General features: G+C 36.3%; 1 protein-coding gene across 1 annotated transcript; it reads right to left on the bottom strand.

Moving 5' to 3' along the window:
• Window positions 1-747: 747 nt before the first annotated feature.
• On the bottom strand, window positions 748-21,907 carry LOC123876695 (trafficking protein particle complex subunit 10). Its single transcript, XM_045923001.1, has 17 exons — window positions 21,654-21,907; window positions 21,367-21,578; window positions 19,931-20,096; window positions 19,052-19,278; window positions 18,103-18,402; window positions 14,082-14,291; window positions 13,611-13,846; window positions 12,628-12,810; window positions 11,930-12,137; window positions 11,363-11,580; window positions 10,600-11,083; window positions 9,969-10,151; window positions 8,842-9,072; window positions 8,231-8,491; window positions 7,621-7,702; window positions 7,030-7,164; window positions 748-6,517 (listed from the first exon to the last, which is right to left on the bottom strand). The coding sequence occupies exons 1-17, from the start codon at window positions 21,715-21,717 to the stop codon at window positions 6,396-6,398; spliced, it is 3,522 nt and encodes a 1,173-aa protein (XP_045778957.1). The 5' UTR covers window positions 21,718-21,907; the 3' UTR covers window positions 748-6,395.
• Between the last annotated feature and the right edge of the window lie 2,244 nt (window positions 21,908-24,151).

The following is a 24,151-nucleotide window of genomic DNA, read 5'->3' as shown; positions in this document are numbered from 1 at the left end:
CCCTCTTTTTTAAATTATGATTCAGCAGAGTTCAAAATTCAAATGGTTTCACTTATCCATTTGATTGTGTACCTACTTTAAGGTTTTTAGTTACTAAAATACTCGCCCTGATAGCAGTTTTGAGCAGCACGGTAGCGCCTGTCCACAAAATAAATCATCATCATCATTATTTACTTTTATTACATTATTCACCGACTGATAAAAACTGAACATAGGTCTCTTCATCATTATTAACCGACTGATGACAACTGGACATAGGTCTCTTGTAGGGATTCCACACGCTACGGTCTTACACCGCCTGAATCCAGCGGCTCCTTGCAACTCGTTTGTGCCCTGCCTATTGCCACTGCAGCTTCGCAACCCGTTTAGCTATGTCAGTTACTCTGGTTCTTAGGGCCTTTTCAGTGCGACGCGGATGGCCTGCGCGGACGTCCGCGGCGGACGGTGGAGTGTATGAAACCTCAACAGCGCGTTCAAGCGACGCGGAGCTGTCCGCGTCGCGGAGTTGTTGAGGTTTCATACATTTTGCCGTCCGTCGCGGACGTCCGCGTGGGTCGTCCGTGTCGCACTGAAAAGGCCCTTACTCCTTCCCATTGCCTGCCGAGATACTCTGAGCTTTCTTATCAAGCCCGTACCTAGTTAGCGGCCATGTCTTGGATGAACAAAATATTAAATTAATTTACAATTGCATACTACCTATTCTCGGAATGTAAATTATGGATGAAGGGTAAAAAGAAACGACATAAATAACAGTAATCATTATATTGGTAGCCACATTATACATATACGTTATGAAATATAAATACAATCTTCAGATAAACAGTCAGATATTTACAATAACATTTCGGTAGCTTTGAAAAAACTACTGACATTTACTAGAACATTATATAAGTGGTTATGGAATCTACCACAACATAAATTATAGTACCTGCTATACAAAAGTTTTAATTACTTAAAGAAGCCTAAAGGTGCGCACACAAGCCTGCGAAGTGATACAATTACCCCACGGTCTTTGGCTTTGCAAAAAATAAAAATGTGCGCATGTTACGAGTTACGACTTACAGTCGCTAAGTCGTCAAAGTCGCTAACTTTTCTTAAATATGATGCGGGAGACATAATTTTCAGAGACAAATTTGCCCGTGTGTGCGTGCGCGCCCTAAAATCTAAAAGAAACTCCACCACGATTAACAATAATCTTGAACTATGAGTACACATTACAAAAATATAAAAAAATTAACAACAAAAACCTTCGATGTAATAAATTAAAGTAAGGGTACATCGTGACAAGCCATATCCGTGATTATATAATTGAGAAACTGCACCAATGTACCATACAAAATTATGTATAAAACAAAATACTACATAAATGTTTAGAGTTGAGTTTCGTTGTCGCGATGTAATATCAGTTTTTTCCATTTTTATTATGCCTTTGGTTTACACCCTCTGAAACTTAAACTATAAAATTACTTAGAATAGCGGCGCAGCCATGTTTGAACTTTAATCCTTACCTAGATTGTAGAGCGTATCTTCACTTTTCTTAGAGTCAAAACGAGACCTTATTATGCCTCTGATATAAGTAGCTCTGTCTCATTTTACCTCTGAGTAAAGCTGAGCAAATTCAAAGTACGATCGTTAGATCTCAGCCTGAGGGTTGATGAGGGAGGAATCTGGAAGGATTTGTCTCACTAAATTTCGACATAATAAATCATGGCGGTCAGACGACAGTAGACACCGCTAATATTCAAAGTATAAAAAAAAAACTATTAACTTATCTTTTTAAATATATCTGCATTGGTTATTTTATACCGATTAATATAATATCTTTTACAAATATCTACAACATAATATAATTTATTAACTATTCTAAACAAATCAATATCATACATCTAGCAAAAATATATTATGACAACTAAAACAGTAATTGAAGGTTTAAATAACTTAGCTGAAATTCTAAATATGCAATGCGATTTAAGGTTTGATAAATATTTACAACATGCTGACGCTTCATCGTCCTCCTGATTATCGTCGTTGCGCATGTAAAATCCGCAATTTTTTTTAAAGAATTTTTATTTTATTCAGATTTAATAAGGCGCGTGCGCACGCAGAAATTCGTTCTTTAGCATGTGTTGTGGTCTAAGAGATAACTTTGTAGCTATGTGATTTTGATCTAAACGTAAAGCAATTTTCTCAAAAAATTTAAGTTTCATCAATCGTCTTCTGAAAACTTGTGATTTTCCCATAGCGGAATTTTCATGCGCAGCGATTGTATGGAATATTAAGTAAAACATGAACAAAATGTTTTGAAATAAAGAATTCCATAACTTATATTAACATAATACAAAAGTTGTGATTAATCCAATAAACGAAGTTCAGATTTTATTTAAAAAGAAACTTTAAATTTCAAGCCAGCCATATTGCTTTTTAGTGACGTCATTGATCATACAAATTCAAATTACAAGTAACTCTACATAAGCTGGCAATTTTCCCACCGTCAGAATAATTCTAAAAGCTCCTAAATTATATCCATAATGGTATGTACCAATTTAGCACACTGAACTTCAAGCTGTCCTTTTTTTTGTAGAGGAAATTAAGACTCAACCTTAATTGTATAAGAGAAACTTATTTGTCGTTGTCGCAATCAGTAGTAAATTCTGCCCCTTAATTGGAGGTGAAAAAATGTAAACAGCAAATGAACCAATCAAAGGGCAGAATTTGTTTGTCGATTAGTTACGATGAATACGTTTTTCTTACACGATTGGGGGCAAGTCTATAAAACAAACTTTGAATTTGTTCTGTTCAGACTTAATGTTAAAACGAGACAGCTTTATATCGGTGGCATAAATCTGACTCGTTTTAACTATAATTTAAAGTCTGAAACCTATAGACCATACTTAGACTTTGCTCAGACTTAAGTTCAAGTTAAAAAAGACGAATCAATGCCAGCTATATTACAGTCTCGTTTTAACAGTGTCGTAAGTTTGAGCAAAGTCAAAGTGCGCTCGATACATCTCAGCCTAAGTATGCTCTATAGATTTCAACCTAAGAAAAGGATACTTAGGGTGTACAGCTTGATTGAAACTGCTTGTGGTTAGGATGCGGGCTAGAAGGTGCCAGAATTATCGTTAAACTCCTTGATAGCAACTGCCTTTCCGCAATCCAGACTATTCTTCACGAGCCCTCTCAGTGAAACGGTATACCTATTTCTATAAAATATGATTACACCTAACTGCCCAACCGTACAAAAATAATAAGAGAATAATTTTGACGTTGCCACTATTAGCACCAAAACACATAATGCCCCTCGTATAAGTTAGCCCAACCAAAGCGCTTGGCAAATGTACTGGGCAAACATGTAAATAAAGCCAGCTAGCGTATACTTGCATGCCTACTGGACAAGGTATCATATACATATATACATCAAGGATCTTGGCATTCGCCGAATATGTTTCGTCAACGTGAATTAGAGGCCTTAAACTAAAAAAAACAGGATTGAAAGTACCATTCGTCCTTTCCATAATGTTTAAAAAAAAAATAGGATGGCAATTAAGTTTCGTATAAAACATACAGACACACAGACAAGAGCCTAGACTAGGAATATGGCGGCGCGTCGATGCAATATTGAAAAAAATAAGAAACGAGAATTTTGTACTCTTATTCATATAAAGCCAATACATTTTCTTTGTAGCAATAGTCTGAGAGATAGCCGTTACATCTCTTGAGAATCCAATACATGGAAATGTTTTGCGACTAAAGAAATGTTACGGCCATCTTCGTACAGTACTCGGTAGGAAATATTGCTAGTCGAATTTTTTTCGTAGAGCGTTGTCTCTGTCGGTGACCCCGACAAAACGTCACATAGGTATGAGTGACAGAGACGAAGCTCTACGAAGCCGAAATCTTTCTAAAGTCCGATGTGTAATATTTCCTGCCAAGAACTGTAAAAATAAAAGAAACTTTATAAGTTTACTCACCTAATTATTTTACATAAATCAATAAATATTTCTAACATGTACTATTATTACACAATTAACATTACACTAATGTTTTGAAGCTCCATAGTATAATAATATAATTAGGTACTATTTTAAGCTATCATGAAATTATAGTATTTTATTTAAAAGTAAGACTGTAATATTGTATTGATGCTTATTCGATTGACAATTTATTTGAATTATTAACTGTCTCTTCAGCGCAGAGGTCTTATAAGGTCCCAGATTCGACTCCCGGCAGAAGTAATTTAGGTAATTTCTAAATAAACTGTGTAGTCTGGTGGGAGACCAATCATTACCACCCTACCGCCAAAGGTGTGCCGCCAGACAGTTTATCGTTCTGGTTAGATGCTGCATAGAATGATGGCCCTTGCATTCCAAGTTAGTCTGCTTCCATCTTAGACTGCATCTTACCTTTCGAGCACATGAGATCTGTCAATGTCAATAAATAAAAACAATTTTATGATTGTTTTAATTTACTTACTTCAAATTAAATAAATAATTATTTTACATTAGTTGTTTGTGCCAAACGAATAAGCATCTTTAGCAACTGCTCTTGGACTATATCCGTATAACATTAAATACATTGTAACAAAACTTCAAAAGATCGGCATTAGGTATAATAATATAATCCTATTATTTGTTATATAAGTATATTCACTGGTTTAATACAACTCTTGGTGTATAAATTTAGCTATGTAGACAAAATCAATTTTCCATAGATTAAATTGTATGAAATAACAGTTGCAATGACGGATCTCTTACGGAAAATGGACCTTGTCTCTGCTTCTAGAATGGGTCTTCTGCAGGCCTGTTCGTATTTCAGTGGGTTTTTTTAAATTGTGAGATAGGCTTGCATTTGACAACAATCATGTCTAAAAACAGAGCAATGATGTCTAGGTTGGAGCGGGCTAACCTAGAAGATGCATAGGCATGTGAATAGTCACACGTGGATTGAAAGTATTAACTGTTTTGTTTAAAAATGTTTAACTGTTTTAAACAGTTTTTAAAACACTTGTTTAAAAAAATTAAACATTCGTTTTTAATAATGCCAACCCTGACAGACATATCACCTCTATGCCTCTTGGACTCCAAGTTCAGAGTTCTTTTTACCTGAGACCATCTATATACTAAGCGACCGTAGATAAACATTTAAAAAGCCTAAACAGCAAAAGCCAAAGTTTTAAATACAACATTTTATATTTATCACATGTTTTTTGTGGTCCGACAATACAAAGTGTGGGGGATGAAAAACATTTACTTATTTATTTATATAGAACTAGCACTATAATTACATCGTTTTGAGTTTTTATTTACTTATTTAATAGTTCACAATCACAACGCCTAAAGGACGTAAAATCTTTTGACACCAATCATGGACTACTTATAATTTTTTTTTTAAAGAAATCACTTGCTGAGTACATGGGTGGCTGTTTATTTTTTTAAAGTGGTTAAATACTGTAAAGTCATGATCATTGGTTAAGCTGCATAAGTTATATATGCAATCCCGCATTTTGCTAAATATATCTGTATAAGTCTGATTGTTCCATTATGTGGCTAATTGGGTTGTACACAATAATTTGTAAACAAAACTACAGGACGATTTTTCAATCGTCGAATAACTTTTATCTGAGGAATAAGTTATAGAAAAAATATCAAAACCTCAAATTTATTCCTCATATAAAAGTTATTCGATGATTGAAAAATCGGCCCTAAATCTAGTGCTATCCTTTTTCGCATAGTGCTCTGATGGTATCTGATCGATGAAAGGGATCTTCATCGTCAACCAATAGACATCCACTGAAATTTCATACATGGTTTTGCACACCGTTAATACAATGGCTCCTTGCGACTTGCTTGCTGTCTATTCAAGTAATGGGGGTCTTCCCCTGCGCTTACCGGTGGGAGGTCGCCATTCTACCAACCCTCCAAGGGAATTGGGGATCCAATTGAGAATCCAATCTCTATCGGTTTTTGAACTATGTGCCTTGCCCCTTGCCACTTCAAATTGTAGAAAGGGATAGTTAAACAGTAAGTTAGAGCTGTCATTTTAGTACAGATTGTGTACAACTGAATTAGCTACATTGTATCTACAGCGTACGACTTAAAGCTCAGATTTGAATGACAAGCTGTATGCATACATAATTGTGTAAACAAACTTGCGTCGTGACGTCCGTTTCACTGGTTTTAGTTCACGCTTTTAGCTGACGCATTAGTACGCGTAAAGGCATACAACAGTGTATCGCATATCTATTTTTTTTATTCTTATTAAATAAAAAAACTGTCTTTCCTTGCTTTTTCTGTAATATGGCCAAAACTGGCTCAGTATCAAGTTCATACAGCTAAAACCATTTGGTTTATCTGTATGATAAACGGACGAAGTTGATAATTCCTAGCCTACTTTATTCAGACTGTAATATCTAGATGTTCTTTAGGAGCTGGCTGTAACACGTGGACTTGCTTTGCCTTCCCCGCGTGGTACACTTGACCTGGACTGAAGGGTTCTAAGCGAGGGTGGGCGGCTGTATCTATAAAAGTAAAATATTAGTTAATTTATTTGTCACACAGTTCTTAACTAAATTAGGTAGGTATTAGACTGAAAAGCGAATGCTCATTCTATTTCCATGCAGCATCAGGATTGAGAAGTTGGAATCCAAAATTTTTTATGGAACAATTTCACAGTTTCTTTATCGACTTAAAAAAATTACGCAAATCGGTACAGAAATCTCGGAGATATCGGTGTACATAGTAAGAAAAATCCAACTCCTCATAGGTTAATCCTATACTTATCTGTGACAGTCCCGCCAAAATAGGTTCAGCCGTTCCGAAGATTAACCCATTAGATAGACACACAGACAGACAGACAGATAGACAAAAATTTTAAAAAGTGTGATTCAGTTATTGTACAGTTCAAATAACCATATGAGCTTAATATGAGGTAGTTATTTCGAAACTACAGACAGGCACTTCAATTTTATTTATTAAAAAAAAAAGTATTATATATAGTAAGTATAGAAGTATAGATTGTCGAATGCCTTACCTCTGGCGCTAGTGTCCCGCGCGATGTACTTTGAGAGACGAACAGCGGGCAAAGGCAAGTATCCCGCTCCTAGAGGCATGACATCCAAAGAGACGCACTGCCCTTCGGCTGTACTAGATTCCATACTTATTACACCTGTCGAATGAATTCTTGTTAAATGAATACGTTTGTGATATGGCAACATATCTTATCTCAATTTTTTGACGATTTCACTTGATACTCCACACTACTTGTAGACAATCCCAAACTAACTGGCTCGTTGGAAAGCCTGGAGCACCGCACAGATGTAAGCTCTATTTGCGTGTTCTATCGCGTTTATACTGGGGATTGCTCTGAAGAGCTGTTTGACCTCATTCCACCCTCCTTTTTCTACAACCGCACTGCTCGCCACCGCAAGCAGTTTCACCCTCACCACGTGGGTGCCTGGTGCACTATGACCGCCCGTTGTGCCAGAATTCTTTTTTACACGCACATGTAAACTGTGGAATCATCTCCCATCGGCGTTGTTCCCACCGCCAACCTCCAAGGCCGATCATCCATCCGATTTGGATTTACGTCCAAAGTTTACAAGGATGAAAATATTGTTCTTACCTGCAGTTCTACCAAGAACGGCCCACATTGTCTGATCAGCTAAAACTTCGTACATCAGGGAAGTATGTTCCGTTTCATTTACCTGGAATTATGAATTTTGTAGGTATAAATTATATACTTAGTTGAATAGCCCGAAAATATCTCAGCCAATCAGCGCGCATCCGTCGGCTATTGATTGTTGCTTAGGCGCTATGTTTTGTGGTGCGAATTATTATTAGCGAGAAAGCTCGAGTATCTGATTTGACTATAATACTTATATAGTTATATAACTTTATAGTAGTCGTCATCCCTATTGTGCATAATAATTTGGCAGTTATGACGGAACCAACAAAATTTAACTCACATACAAAAAGACAACAACCACCAAAAGATAATAGCATGTACGCACGCACGCACACACGCATCCTTCGAACACTATACCCTCTCGCAGTCAAGTAAAATGTGATACTCAAACTCAAAATCATTCATTCGAAGTAAGTAACTATTGTACACTTTTTGATGGATTTGAAATTTTGATTTTGATTTGATTACAGAATTGTTAGATTTGTAAGATAATATAGTGGTGATAATAAATTACGTAAACTTAAAACTAAAGCTATAAATCACTTACCCTCTGTACGTTCAACTGCAAACAGCAAACTTGGGACGCCCTAAAGAAGTCCGACCCCTTCCCAGGTTCCAACTTAGTCCGTATCACAAACAGCGTCGTATAATCTTGAATATCGAAAGGACAGGAGAATGTTCTGGAAGTTTCTTCGTTAGCTAGTCGGTATTGCACTGTGAATGTCGCCTTCATTGGACCAGCTTTGACTAACGGGTCTTTGAGGAGCTCCCACATGAATGAGGCGGTTGTACTGTCAGATGCTACTACCTGAAAAGTTTACGTATAATGGTCGACAATTGACTTTAAATTAAAAATAATGATTGTGCAATATTAAAAATAATGATTGTGCTTACAATAAATGCTTCAAATTTATATTACAATTTAAATTCCAGACAGGCCTGACTACTTTCAAGTGATAACTCAGCCTTAATGCCAAAACCTTTTTGGTGTAACACTTTTAGAAGTTCAGTCATAAGAAACAACAAACAAACCAGAGGTGCAAATATCACAAAACCAAAAAGGAAAATAACTTATGAACAAAATGCAGTATTCTACACTTTTACAATGAAATTTAAATGGATGGAAACAATGTGGATTAAACAAAAAGTAACACTCACCATATCACCAGAATTCTTTGGGTTAAGGTCCGAGACAGTATTATTGCCGTCACACTCTAACTTCGGTTCAGTCAGTGTAAATTGGATGAAATGTGCGACCGAAGACTTCAAGGTGACATGAATGAACTTTCTTGTATTGGACGTAAGGAGCCTCCAAGAAGCAATCATTGGCGGGGTAAAGTGTAAGGGGACTTCAGTTACAGTCTCCCACCACGGACAAGTCAGCCATACCTAAAAAAACCGACCAAAGTGCAAGTCAGACTCGCGCACCGAGGGTTCCGTACTCGGGTATTTTTTTCGACATTTTACTGTTTACATGATAAATCAAAAACTATTATGCGTAAAAATAAATAAAAATCTTGGATAGAATCAGGCGTTACTTTGCGGAAGTTCATGTTTAGCAAGAAACAGTTAAAAATTATTTTGCTATAATCCGCCAACAGGATAAATCTGTATGGTCAAACATGCAGTTACAAGCTAAGCACCGCTTACCTCCCCAACCAAGCAATAAAGCCAAGTTCCCAAGCAAGCACTGCCACCACCATTCACATGCAACACCACACAAGACTTTTCCACTACTCTCGACGCACGTTTCGCCCCGACACCGGAGCATCCTCAGGAGATTTAGACTTGACAATACAGCATTGTATTGTTGCATTGTGGTGGCAGTGCTTGCTTGGGAACTTGGCTTTATTGCTTGGTTGGGGAGGTAAGCGGTGCTTAGCTTGTAACTGCATGTTTGACCATACAGATTTATCCTGTTGGCGGATTATAGCAAAATAATTTTTAACTGTTTCTTGCTAAATAAAAATCTGTTTTAGAATGTACAGGTAAAGCCCTTTCATATGATACCCCACTTGGTAGTTATCTTACTTTGAAAATTTTAACACATTTTTTTTAAAATGATGTAACTAAAAATTCATGATTTTCGGATTTATTCCTCTACATATGCTAAAAGAGCTACCTACCTGCCAAATTTCACTATTCTAGGTTAACGGGAAGTACCCTATAGGTTTTCTTGATAGACACGACTGACGGACGGACAGACATACAAAAAAGTGATCCTATAAGGGTTCCATTTTTCCTTTTGAGGTACGGAACTCTAATAAAATTGAAAATTCACTTACAGTATGTTCTATACTCTTTTCTCTTCTCGGCTGTAGACTGGCAAACAGGCGTAAAGGTATTCTGGTAGTTTGGAACGGTTCTATCGCTTCTATAGGAATGGACAATTCTCTTGACATTGGACTGTCGTCCTTTGCGAATCTTATATTGAGACCCGTCGATGTTCTTAGAAGAATTGTTGCATTCTGAAATCATAAATTCTTATCATTTATCCTCGATGGACTTAGTTATAGTTATTGATGTTTTATATGACACAAGACGATGCCTACGACTTCGTCCACGTGGATTTAGGTCCACATCCCAAGGGTACTCTTGTTTTTCCGAAATTAAAAAGTACTCCTATATCCATCTCCGGAATACAAACTATCTCTGTACCAAATAGACTGTACTCGTGAATACATCTGCGTACATTTTGGTTTTAAATCCATGCAAAATATCACGTCGATCCATTGCTCAGTTGTGGTGTGATTGAAGAGCAAACGAACAAACACACGTATTTATAATTTAATTAGTAGTGATGTCAGTCTCTAGTATGTATATTATGTATATTCTCCTATGGAATCGATACAATATACACCTCCCACTATAGGTGTGCATTGCGCCTAAAAACGTAAAGTTTTTGGGGAAACTTACCTCTTCAATCCTAGAGCTCCCACTATTCACCACCAATTCCATATCATGTTCTAAGCCGGCAACCAAATCCTTCTTCGGTTCAACCTTATTCAAAAACACACTGACCCCTTGCGTTTCAACTTCGTACCCCACCCTACTGGGTATTAAAGCGTTCGACAAAAATTCTAATCTACCCTCGATTAGCAAAGAAACCTGGCCGAGTTTAAAAGTACCACATTTCTTAGCAACATATTCTACCACAATGTCGTTTAAACCAGGATGTATTATAATATTTTCACATTTAAAACATGTTTCGTAGTTATTCCGTACTGTAGGGGAAGGTTTCCTGTACTTAGTGCTATCTGAACGACGCAATGGCAGTTTTGGGTTTTGACATTCGACAGTCGCTTTTTGTAACGTATTGTCTTCCTTGTAATGAAGTTTAGATGTGATGTTCATAGGATTTAACAACGGGTTCTTAGGTTTAAGATCATCTAGCCTTATACTGAAAAAAAAAGAAAATTAAGTGAGTAGATAATTATTTGTAATCAATTTTTTTTAAAGTTACAGTTCTAATTCTACCGGGCCTTATACTAGCTGTTCAGAGTTGATTAGAATCTGTTATCCCAAATAATTTATGATGCTTTAATTTGATCAACACTATGTCCTTGTTAAAATACTAATTATGGTTTGATAAACCGTACTTCGATTATACTTATACTTTTAATAATCAGCGTTCCAGAAACTAGATCTTTAATAATTGAGATGTTTAAGTATTACTTACCTAGTAACTAAACTATTAGATTCAGTTTCAGTAGCCTCCACAGTTTTCTTGGGCGAGTTCGCCTGTGAGCCTACGCTAACGGTTAAATCAGTCTTATAACTCTTCACGGGCGTCCGTTTCTCTGTTGGTTTGTCTTGGAAAGTCTCTACGCTGATCGCCATTCGTGTACATAATACGTCCTTGGGCATATGACTCTCTATTACCAGTCGACATTGCACCTTGAATAGAATACGCAAACGATTGATTACTGTGGAACAAGTTCCTAAAAAAGCCTAATTTGTTGTCTAAAAATCCAAAAAAACAATTTCAATTTAAAAAAAGTTGTCAGAAAACCCATAATTTTTTAAAGGAGGGGTATAGATAAGCTAAGAAAAGTGCACTCTTGCACATATATAGATATGATGGTACGTCTTGCTTGCCTGGTGGTTGGCTTTTCCTGCATGTTTATCAGTGGGAGGGCGGACGGCGCATATCGCATGCTGCATGTTGCACCACACAGATTTGTCGGTTTCAGCGGATTATAGCAAATTAAGCTTGTAGTTCTTTGTAAATAAAATAAAAACAAACCTTATTATCAGTGATATAAACACCGCGTTCCGACGGCAGCAGTTCACAGGAGACCAGTGTGAAACAGTCGCTAAGCTCCGTCAGCACAGAGTCCTGCTTATCCGCGAAGTTTTCTTTAATGGACTTCAGCATTTCTTCGAAATAAAAGTTTCTGACTAGAATCTCTAATTCGGCAGTGCTAGCTATCCTAGCAGAGAGCTTTGTGTACCTGAAATGAAAAATGATTACACAAATATTATCGACATTTGAAGGGAAACTAGTTTCTAGCAAAACTGTGAAGACATTGCTAAACTATCGCATACCAAGAAAGTTATGACAATAATACAAATTGGCTGCAATGTAACCAAAATTCGTTAAATAAATAATAAACAAAAAAATTGGAACTCGTATACACAGAAAGAAGTGAAACTTCAGATTTAATTAGAACCCCAAACAATTTTGAAAACCACACCCATATCGAATTTCTTACATCAAAAATATGTCAACCATCCTGAATTTGAAAATGGGTCTCATTTCCATCATCAGCACCCAAAAAATTTAGGAAATATCGATTTCTTAGATTAAAAATACTACGGCCATCTTGCATTTGAAAATGGGCATCAGCAAACAAAAAACCTCGGATAGACACCCATAACCACTTTTGGAAAAAATGATTATGAAACGAAATATCCATCACAGCCAATAAAATATTTATATACCTATCAACATCGTTCATTTTCTTAGCGGCAGCGATCAGTTCTAAGCGCGTCTGCGCCGCTAGATCCTTCCATCCCTGCTCCTCATAAGAACGTAACGCGTCCATAAGAAATACTACGGCTTTGCTCGTTTCTCCCAACTCTGAATAGAACGCGGCTAAATCCCGCCCTATAGTGCGTGCAAACCTGGAAAAGAGAATTTTATAGGTAAAAAAACAGCCAAGTGCGAGTCACACTCGTGCACCGAGGGGTCTGTACTCGGGTATTTTTTCCAACATTTTGCACGATAAATCAAAAACTATTAAGCATAGTCATTGACAATAAAATATATTATCAAAAACGTTAAACAAACCACCAATCTATTAATATGTAACATTGTAATATTTCATTTGCCATGGAATAATTCAAAGGTGTTTTTCTAGAGCCTTTTACTGTCAGCCCTTTTCCATGTTGGATGATGGCATCATAATTAATTTTATGCTTTTCTAGTTATAAGAAGGGAACTTTTAATATTGAATAATAATCAAAAAAAAATTGGTTGTCTGTAAAGTCGGTTTACTGACGATAGTTGAACGTGACAACAAAGGCCGATTGTGCTTCTTTGTCACTCGTTCCGCGCTCTCGCTTGCACTTCAAGCCTTACATGGAACGCCTCAGATCGAGGTAACGCCGCATGAGTCATGTTTTTTCGTGCGTGCAGCCGGCTCTATCGAATTATAAGACGTTGTCACGTCAAAAAAGGTTAAAAGGGGGTTTTAGGCAACTTAGTAAAAGATTACAGACCTCAGCCTTTTAATATGTTTGTAAGTGCCTATTGCTAGCTCTAAATATTATTGTCGAAAGCTTTCCTTGCTACAAAATGCTTCATACAACCTATCCATGGGACAATAATGATTTTAAGACTTCCACCTCCAAAAACTAAATGTCTTCAAGATTCATTTAGATTTCTATGGATTCTGAGTAATTTATGGATTAATAAAACTTACCTTAACCTCCCAATGTGTTTGTAAGTGCCCATCGCCAATTCTGCCAACTCCAAATAGTATTGTTGAAAGCTTTTCTTGCTACAAAGAGCTTCTTTTAACCGATCCGTGGGACTTTGCTGGTTGTTTGGCTCGCTGTCTCCCATGCCAGCGGATAACATGACTACTAAGTGTAGCTGTTCTGAGGTAGGTTCGGGCGAGCCTGGGAGCAAACCGCAGAGCTTGCCTAGTTCGTGAAGCTGAAAATGTATAATGATCAATGATCATATTTCAATTGTATTTTGGATATGTTTAGACACTTCAGGCTATAAAAGTGGGCTATATTGGAGATAAAAAATAACGGTCCAGTGAAGGATAGCCACACACACGCACGCAGCGTTTCCGCGCACGCAAAATGCGCCCAGCACGCAGTCGCGCCCTCTACTGCGTGCGCGTCTAGGTAGTAATGGGCTAAGTCTATCACTAATGACATACCTTATCCTTCGCATTATGCAATAAAGGCGCGTTCATACTAGTGCAAGCTTCAAGCGCACTATTCGTGGAGGATAGCCGCTCGCACGCGCGCAGCGTCTCCGCGCACGCAAGATGCGCCCAGCACGCAGCCGCGCCTTCCACTGCGTGCGCGTTTAGTAATGTTAGCTCTACCAAAGTGTTGTGGACTGTAGTTAGACATCGAGACGCGATCTAAAAAAAATATTTGTTTCAATAACATTAAAGCGTGAAACAAACTATTTGACGCGTCCATAACCCGTGGCTGACAGCCGCGGGTCCACATGGTTCCACATGTCATTTGGAACGCGGCTTGCGAGATATCTCTCAGACGTCTGAGCGCTCAAGGTTACGTCCGCAACTTATGCCCGACAGTCTGCACAGTTCAGTATACCTACTAAACTAGCGGCACGCTATGATGGCCGGTTTGACGTTTGTCCGCTCATGAAGTTCCGTATTAATTGATAACGACTTTGAAGGAAATAATTGTATTACTTTATTGACGATAGTGATGTGCAGAGATTCATAAATTTTATCGAATGTAGTTTTAGGTTTAGGACTCAAAATTTATTTATTAAATTGATTTCTTAAATGTATACAAGTGTAGAAAAATCAGTTTGCACCATTTAAGGGGTGAATGTACTTGTGAATATGAACAATTTTCACTATGTGGACAAACCTCTGAAATCGCAAAAAAATATCAATAAATTTTTAAAAATGGAATCTAATACGATCGTCACATAGGATCGCTGGCTAGCACAACTACTACCTCCGGCAAACTCGCGTCAATGCTCAATGCAAAACAAAGCAGTTTCGAATTGACGTTGCTTCGAAAAGTATAAACTGTCAGTGCAATGCGATTGTGATATAGTTTTGACCTGGCTTTGGATTTCAAATATTGATACTGCATTACTGTTGACCCTTGCTCGTTAATTTGGACTCTGTTCAAGCCCTTTGTTGTGGATTTCGTCGATATGACCGAACGTACGCAGAGAACTGTTCTAAATAGTCAGACACGTGAGTTCGTAATACGCCTTCGTAACTATTTCGATCGTGAAGCTCAAAATGGAGGGCCAATTTTACCTATAACGTCAGTGGTTGAACGCGTAGCTGATGCGCTTAATATTGGACAACGAACTGTTAGACGGATAACTAAAAAAAAATATGGCGAGACTGGCACAGAAGAAAATAAACTTCACACACCAAAAAAGAGAAAACGAGCAAAACCAGTCGTAGGCATCGATAGCTTTGATGCCGATGCTATCCGAAGACATGTTACGGCTACTATTTACAGAAGGAGTATCCAACAAGAAAAAAGTTGGTGCATTCACTGAAGGAAGCTGGATTATTCTTCGGTGGGGAAAGTTCTTTAACGAAGATTTTGAAGACCATTGGATTTCGATACAAAAAATGTAAGAAACGCAAAATATTGATGGAAAGATTTGATATAGCGATGGCAAGGTATACTTTTTTACGGCAAGTGAAAGAAATCAAAAATTGGCAAAATGTTGTGTTCTTGGATGAAACATGGCTTAATGCTAACCATACTGTAGGCCGTTCTTGGAACGATGACACAGCAGCATCTACTTCCAAAGTTCCTGTAGGAAAAGGATCGCGACTTATAATTTGTCACGCCGGAACCATCAACGGGTTTGTCGAAGGTTCTCTCATGGCTTTTGCGTCAAAAACCACTGGAGACTATCATGAAGACATGAATGGAGAAAAGTTTACTGAATGGTTTACCTCAATGTTGTGTAGCCTCCCTGAACCATCTATTATAATTATGGACAACGCCCCATACCACTCGATGCAAATTGACAAGCCACCTGCCCAATCCCAAAAGAAAGCTGATATCGTCGCATGGCTTCGTAAAAATGGCGTAGATGCAAACATGAATATGTTAAAAGCGGAATTAGTACGTCTTTTAAAAGAAAACAAACCAACCAAGATCCGATACGTCATTGACGAAATAGCATTAGAACATGGGCACAGAGTTATACGGTTACCGCCTTACCATTGTGAGTATAATGCGATTGAGTTGGTGTGGGCTCAAATTAAGGGATATGCTGCAAGACACAATACAGAACCCCCATTTACCACAAAAAAAATGCTAAAATTATTAGAAGAAGCTTGTGAACATGTGACTAAAGGAGACTGGGAAAAGGTTGTGAATAGAACTGTTAAATTAATAAGGGAAGATTATGAAAGAGATGTGAAAATAGATAATATTATAGAAAACGAACATATAATTATTAATGTATGTGATGATAGCAGTGACGACAGTGAAAATAGTAGTATGGACGAATCTGATTAATTATGGCCTTTTGTGGCACCTTTTTTGGTATCTTTTGTATTCATATGTTTCTTGTGTGCATATAAAGTATGTATATTCATTTTCGTTCAAATATTCAGTTCGTTCAAATAAATTAAATAAACATATACATTTTTGTTTTATTAAACCTATTTAATCAGGTACAAAAACAAAACTTAATTGTTTTTTGTTCGAGAATAAATTGACATTCCACATCACTATTGTAATGTGTCAAACCGGCCATCATAGCGTGCCGCTAGTGTAAGTATGTGTAGTACGCGACAGGTCGACATTGCAATCGGGGTATGAGGCAGGGGGACGCCCTACACACCCGCACGTCACTATCCAGCACCAGGTTAGCGCGGGTGTGCGGGGCATCCCCAGATATCCCCAGATATCCCCAGATTCGCGGTCGTCACTCGGTCGCCGGTTGATCTCAACCGCGACGCACATCGAGCTCAGTCCCTATCAAAAAGGACCCCAGATGGGTTCGAAACTAGTTGGGTTTACAGCGACTAAATTCAAAATTTTAGAGCTTCGCTAGCTCAACGGTTGATGAGCGGACTGAATTCCAAAAGGTCAGCGGTAAAAAAAATACTACGTGAATATAGCCGTAACAACCCATACTTTTAATAGAAATCACTCACGATAGTTTAAGTGTTGAAAATAAAATTGTAAGCTATGTAAACTATCTCAGCAAAGATAAACATAATCAATCATAACACAAATAACTGTCTGCAAGTTAACCGCAAGAAACTTAAATAGTAGGCTGAAATACAACTGTATAATTGGTATGCAATTACACATAACTACTCAATGCACTTTACAGATGGGCGGTCATGTAGAAAAATTAAAAATCTTGATATGATTGCACTAGTTATTCGAAATCTACAATAATATAATTGCACTGGATCAAATTATATTGACCATTGGGTTGAAATGTCTTTATTTTGGGCCTCTAGTCTTATAAGTCAGTTGGTTATTGGGATTTTCAATACAATATTCTCGGTAGTCGCATTTAAAAAAAAAACTAAATCAATAAAAGAACGGTGATGGCCTATTGGTTAAAGACGTCAATCTTCTGTTTGGGAGGTCGGGGGTTCGAAATCGGGCACGCACCTCTAATTTTTCGGAGTTATGTGCACTTTAAGCAATTAAATATCATTAGCTTTACCAGTGAAGAAAAACACCGTGAGGAAATCTGCGCGCCTAAGAGTTTTCCGTAATGTTTTGAATAGTGTGTGGATTCTGCCAATTCACACTAGGCCATCGTAGTAGACTATGGCCTAAAGCCTTCTCATTCTGAGAGGAGACCCATGCTGTGGCCGTGGGTTGACCATGAAGATGATGATGACGAAATCAATATTGCGCATTCCACTTTTAATTTCATAATGCGTGAGCGCGTAAGCGCTACGCATATTTAATTTGGTACCTATTCCTGAAACTTTTTTTAAACAACAATCATGCAGTTTCTATTAGATTCTTCACACACACACACACACACACACACTTCTCTTTTTTTATTGCTCAACTGGTCTTGATGTGATACAGATATCTAACTTGAATCTTAGAGGCATACCTAGACTGTTTTATGAGAAAATGTTTTAGTTTACAACATAAATTAAATTCAAGTATAAAATGTATACTACCAATTAAAATATGTATAAACAAAGTAAGGTAAAAAGATCTACTTACTTCCCAAGGCTTAAAAGTAAGTAATAACATGGCACTTTGTCGTTGAAACAAGTAACTCCTAAAGTCTAATAGAGATGCTTTCTTCTTAATTATTAATTCCCTTAAATTCTGCGGTACTAGTGAAGTCAGTCTTACAGCTTGCCAGGATGTGATTGGTTGTCGGAAAGTCTCAAGCCATTTTGGACTTTCTGCTACATTAGAATTGAGTACAAATTGCGAGAACAATGCATCCAATTCATCATACTGGACTAGGGCTTCTTCATATAGACCAAGCATTTCAAGAACAAAGGCTAATTGCTCCTGTGAATATACAAACATAAAAGTATAATAGGAATAATAACTACTAGTCAAATGAGCGACTTTTTAACAAACGTCAAACATTGTATGAAATACACAAATGTGAGGTCATAAACGTTTGACATAATTTGACGTACTTTTTAACTTAAATTGTTGATGTAAAATGGTCAGCAAACTTAAAACTAATGTATTATCTCCACTAAGAAAGGATTTTGACATTGTGAGATTATCCAATGGGAAAACCTAAATTCTCGCAAACGAAGTTACAGGATTAAATGAGTACAGTACTAGCACTTTTATAAGTTACGCCGATGCACCTGCGCAGAAATATTATTTTTGAGTGGCGCAAAAATATACTCAAGCAACCATAGCGCGTGTCTTCCTCTATTGATTGTTGCCTAATATGAGTGAGATAGCAATATAGTGAGTCTTTGTCCTTCTTGTTTTTAAAATATTTAGTTCGGTTTTCGGTTTTAATTGGCATTAGGTTGCGCTTTTTTGCGCAATCAAATTTTGCCCATGCAACTTATAAAAGTGATAGTATTGTAATGATAGTCAAAAACACATCAGTTCATCAGGATAGGTATAAGTAGTAACTATAATAATATATAAAGAGATTGTATTGTAGAATAGTATTGTAAAAAAATCTTACTTGTAAAATGAAGTATTTACAAAAATCCCATTCTGGATCATTCCTCTTTTCTCTTTGCTCTCTCATATATTCTTCAAACTTAATAAGAGCTTTGTTATACGCCACTAGGATAAAATGCCTAACTTTCGCCACTAGTGCTCGCCAGGATTCTGCACTCCTCGCCTCAGATTTTATAGGATTGATGACAGATATAAATCTATCTTCCGTTTGTTTTGCGGCAAAATCACCTATAAAATATTTGTTTATTTCTTACTAGGCAATACACTGCCACTGCTGAAGATTTTGTTAAAAAACTTTCCACAAGTGTCAACAACAACTGTACAAAGTTTCAACACACTTGAATGAACAATGAACAATGAACATAGGTACAATAGGTGAACATGAACAGACAAACAAGCAATTAGAGATTATTTTTTTAAAGATTTGACAATCACATTTATTGGCTAGGGGAAAAAAACAATTATTAAGTCTAAACAAAATTACCTAATTATTAGTAGAACTTACTTAATAGTTAGTCTTTGTTTCTAAGTAAAGAAACTATAAATGATTAATTATTACATAAACCATTTGAGTTAAGTTATAACTTTCAACATGGAGCTCAGTACATTTTTGGGTCAATGAAGATTCATTTACAGCAATGAAATTGTTAATTAGGACTTTTATAGTTTAATATAAACAGGATGCAGAGGACATTTAGCAATTGTCCTATTTAAAAGAAATTATTTGTTTAAGTTACAAGCAAGGTTTAATAGAATATTATTTATTTATTTATTAATAAGCTTTCAAGATCATTAAAAGTTGGACAATGCAGAGTCACCAGTCAAAACCTACCATATACATAAAAAATATATAAATTTACTATATTTAAGTTAGTATTACCTTTGATTTTATCTAAAACTGTAGTCCTGGGCAGTAACTTGTTTGTCTTTCTTATATCGTAAGTTTCTACTAAAACTATCATCCAATCGGTTATGTTGTTTTTTTCTAATTGCTTGAGCCATGCTTCTATGTCTTCTCTGAGTGTTGTTTTGTAATACTCTATATCCTGTCAAATATAGATTTATGACCAACAACATGTCCAACAACTTATTGTGAGACTACAGTTATTTAAAACTAGCTGATGCCCGCAGCTTCGCCCGCGTGGATTGTTCAGATCCCCTGCAGCATCAGGATTGAGGAGTTGGACTTCAAATTTTTTATAAAACAATGTCGCAAAGTTCCTCTATCGATAAAAAAAAAAATTACGCAAATCGGTTCAGAAATCTCGGAGATTTCGATGTACATAGGTAGAAAAACACAACTCCCTTTTTGAAAGTCGGTTAAAAAAGTAGCCTATGTTACTCCCTGGTCAATTCTCTACTTGTCTGTGAAAATCCCGTCAAAATCGGTTCAGCCGTTCCCAAGATTAGCCTTTTCAAACAGACAGACAAAAATTTTAAAAACGTGTGATTCAGTTATAGTATCGTTCAAATAACCATATGACCTTAATATGCGGTAGTTATTTCGAAATTACAGACAGACACTCCAATTTTATTTATTAGTATAGATACTGGTCAAGTGTGACTCTGGGTTCCATATCATCATATAAGATATAACACAATGTATTATACTTTTTACAAACCAAGTTAACAATCACAAAGTCCTACAGTTTTTTTTAATGTAAGCACAAATTCATGATTTTCGGATTTTTCCCTTTATCTGTCCAATGAGACATTGCTACCAGCCAAATTTCATGATTTTATCAGTCATTGCACCTGCCAGAGTTCATGACTTTGGGTCAATGGGAAGTACCCGATAGGTTTTTCCTTTGCTGGGTCTTGACAAACATATAGCTGGACAGACACTCAATTTTTTCTCTGGAGATAAAGAACTCCAAACATTGCAGAGGAATGGAAATAATAAAATATTACAAAATATAAAGCTTTATGAATGAAATGACTGTGTCCAGCAGTGTGACACTGCAGTTAATAATTGTATAGAATTATTGAAAAGAAAAATTAAGCACAAAGTTTATTTTTGCTTCTTCAAGATAGTACAACCAGTGGTATTGTGGTAGTTTCATTTGCCTATTCAAAAGCATTTCTAAAGATTATCTTTATGAAAATAATTCTAGTTTTTAGTACCTACTCCTTGCTTTTAAATTTAAACTAAACAAATATCATTTCTCTGTTCCTTATATTTATGATCATTATGGTTTGAATGAAAATAAAAGTGATTAAACAGAGGCATATTATGAAAAAAAAAAACATAATATTGTAATCACACCAATAAAAATTATTCTACAATAACATTAGGTATCAAAATCATGTCCTTACCACACAATCCGTCCAATAAATATGGAATATAGGTCGCTTTAGTAAATTGAGCTCAGATTGCACCTTATCCTTATTAAACTTTACAAAAGTTGCCTCCAAATATACAAATTTAGTTATTCGACCATACGACCGACGCCATTCACAGGAATCCTGAGGAATCGCAGCCACCAGGGGTTGTTCTAAAGTACAGAATAAATTCCAATCGCCAGCGCCTATAAACAAATTTTTAATATAAATAAATATTTCTTTATAGAACAAAGTATAAAATTATATAGTGATAGACTCACATGCTACTATAGGTTTATTTGTCATCCCTTCGCGATCAGCTGGTGAATTACCAACCCCCTTCATTTTTCATCATCAATAAAGTTTATTTTCATCTGCACAACACAACACGGCTGCCCAATTAGGAACTTATGTCCACCCACTTTTTTGACCACCTCGATAGGCATACGTATATGAAGAATACTTGCCCACGTTTAATAAACCACGTTAATAAGCTAAAATCTAATTATTTTTGACCTGTTTTGGATTAGAAAATAAAATACAGTGTAAACTCCATGTAACGTCACTCTATTTAACGACAAACTCCCTTAAGCGTCGAAATCAATTGGCTTCGGTTGGTTTAGCTTGTCTTTCATACCATGTTTCACTCTACATAGCATTACACCCACTCTCAATAACGACAACAATTGAGTAATAAAAAGTACCTTTTAAGTTGCTAAAATTAGTAAAAACTGCGCAGCTGTGTACGATCTATTGTCGCTTTATTATCCTAGCCCGCAATAAACTCGACTGTCGGCATCATGCATACCGAACATTCTAAGAAATTCGTTCTTTTGTTTACAAATTGGGATTGCTTGTACGTGTACACTGTTGTTGACCATGACTCATAAGTAGGAGTCATGGATTATCCTTATCATATTCTTAGTTGCTCACAAACTTTCTAGCGTTCAAATAACATTCTTTTTTATGCACATAAATAAACTTTTTCTTTTTCTAATTCTGATGTTTCTTCTCTCCATTTAACGACAACTCTCTATAACGCCATAAAATGCACAGTCCCTTCGGTGTCGTTATATAGAGTTTATACTGTATTGAAAAAGGAATTTTTGACAAAATTGGCTGCTGTCAAACGTCAATTGCCAAGTTGACAATTCCACGATTTAATTTGCGATTCATTTCACAAAAAATAAAGCTTGAGTTAAAGGTAATGAGTTCTACTAGGGTTTTCAGCCCCTATTATTTTTAATTTACTTATAAGTATTTGCTCACAATAACGACATGGTTACTTTGAGGTGCCATGAAAAATATGGAATCAGTTTAGCTCTGAGGTTTCAGGTTTATCCTTGGGTTTACAATAAATATTTCAAACTATTTTCAAATATTACACAATGAAATTGGAACGTTTCTTATTTCACAGCTAGCTAGCTGTTATACGCGACTTTGTCTATGTGTATTTTCTTGAGAAATTGAAGAATATGTTGTATAAAACATTATCATTAATTTAAATCAAAAATCACAAAAAATTGCGAGGTGAATCTTTCTTCAATGATTTAGTGTTTTTAATGTTTTGATGAGAAACATAAATGATTGTGCGCTTAGGTGCTGGTGTCTAAGTACAAACAGACAAACCGAATTTTCCATTTACTTACTGGTCATTGTCTGTGGTTTGTTATTCTCTGTACGTACAACAAAGTTGGCGGACTTCGTCTGTGTTGGTGTTAGCTGGCGGGCGTGCTCTGCTTTTTTGCAGTGTTTTTTTTGTTTTTTTGTTAAAACTGACTGGAAAGCGCTCTCGGCTCTAAAGGGGTGTTGTGCGTATGTCGGCACAGACGGGGTCCATACTTGTATAGTTTAACCATAAATTTAGTGAGCGAAGCGAAAAATCGTAGGTCTATGAGTTTAACTAACTTGTTACAAATAACTACAAACTTGACATTAGCTTATCTTTGTAAAGCCAGACGAAAGAGGAAAAAACAAAGTTGGCCTTCTTGTCACAAAGTGGTCAAATATTGGTCGCTTTTGGTGCCAAGCTTGGTGCCAAGTTTGTGCCCTTTATGGTGCCCTTTGTCATATTTTGCCAAGCAATGACCACCGAACATATCAAATATAGATAGTTTTTAGAGGGAAAATTCAAGGATTAGAAAATAAAATATTGAAAAAGGAATTTTTGACAAAATTGGCTGCTGTCAAACGTCAATTGCCAAGTTGACAATTCCACGATTTAATTTGCGATGCATTTCACAAAAAATAAAGCTTGAGTTAAAGGTAATGAGTTCTACTAGGGTTTTCAGCCCCTATTATTTTTAATTTACTTATAAGTATTTGCTCACAATAACGACATGGTTACTTTGAGGTGCCATGAAAAATATGGAATCAGTTTAGCTCTGAGGTTTCAGGTTTATCCTTGAGTTTACAATAAATATTTCAAACTATTTTCAAATATTACACAATGAAATTGGAACGTTTCTTATTTCACAGCTAGCTAGCTGTTATACGCGACTTTGTCTATGTGTATTTTCTTGAGAAATTGAAGAATATATTGTATAAAACATTATCATTAATTTAAATCAAAAATCACAAAAAATTGCGAGGTGAATCTTTCTTCAATGATTTAGTGTTTTTAATGTTTTGATGAGAAACATAAATGATTGTGCGCTTAGGTGCTGGTGTCTAAGTACAAACAGACAAACCGAATTTTCCATTTACTTACTGGTCATTGTCTGTGGTTTGTTATTCTCTGTACGTACAACAAAGTTGGCGGACTTCGTCTGTGTTGGTG

Source organism: Maniola jurtina, chromosome 22 (assembly GCF_905333055.1).
Source record: "Maniola jurtina chromosome 22, ilManJurt1.1, whole genome shotgun sequence".
NCBI classification, from domain to species: Eukaryota; Metazoa; Arthropoda; class Insecta; order Lepidoptera; family Nymphalidae; genus Maniola; species Maniola jurtina.
The sequence above is the reverse complement of the archived record's forward strand: the minus strand, read 5'-3'. Positions and strand labels throughout refer to the sequence as shown.

Coding starts and splice junctions, on each gene's coding strand:
- LOC123876695 (XM_045923001.1), bottom strand. CDS start 21,717: ATGAAGGGGGTTGGTAATTCACCAGCTGATCGCGAAGGGATGACAAAT. Junction 18,403..19,051: donor GTAAATACTTCATTTTACAA/GTAAGATTTTTT, acceptor GTATATTCACAG/GAGCAATTAGCCTTTGTTCT. Junction 9,073..9,968: donor AAAAGAGTATAGAACATACT/GTAAGTGAATTT, acceptor CGGTTTTTTTAG/GTATGGCTGACTTGTCCGTG.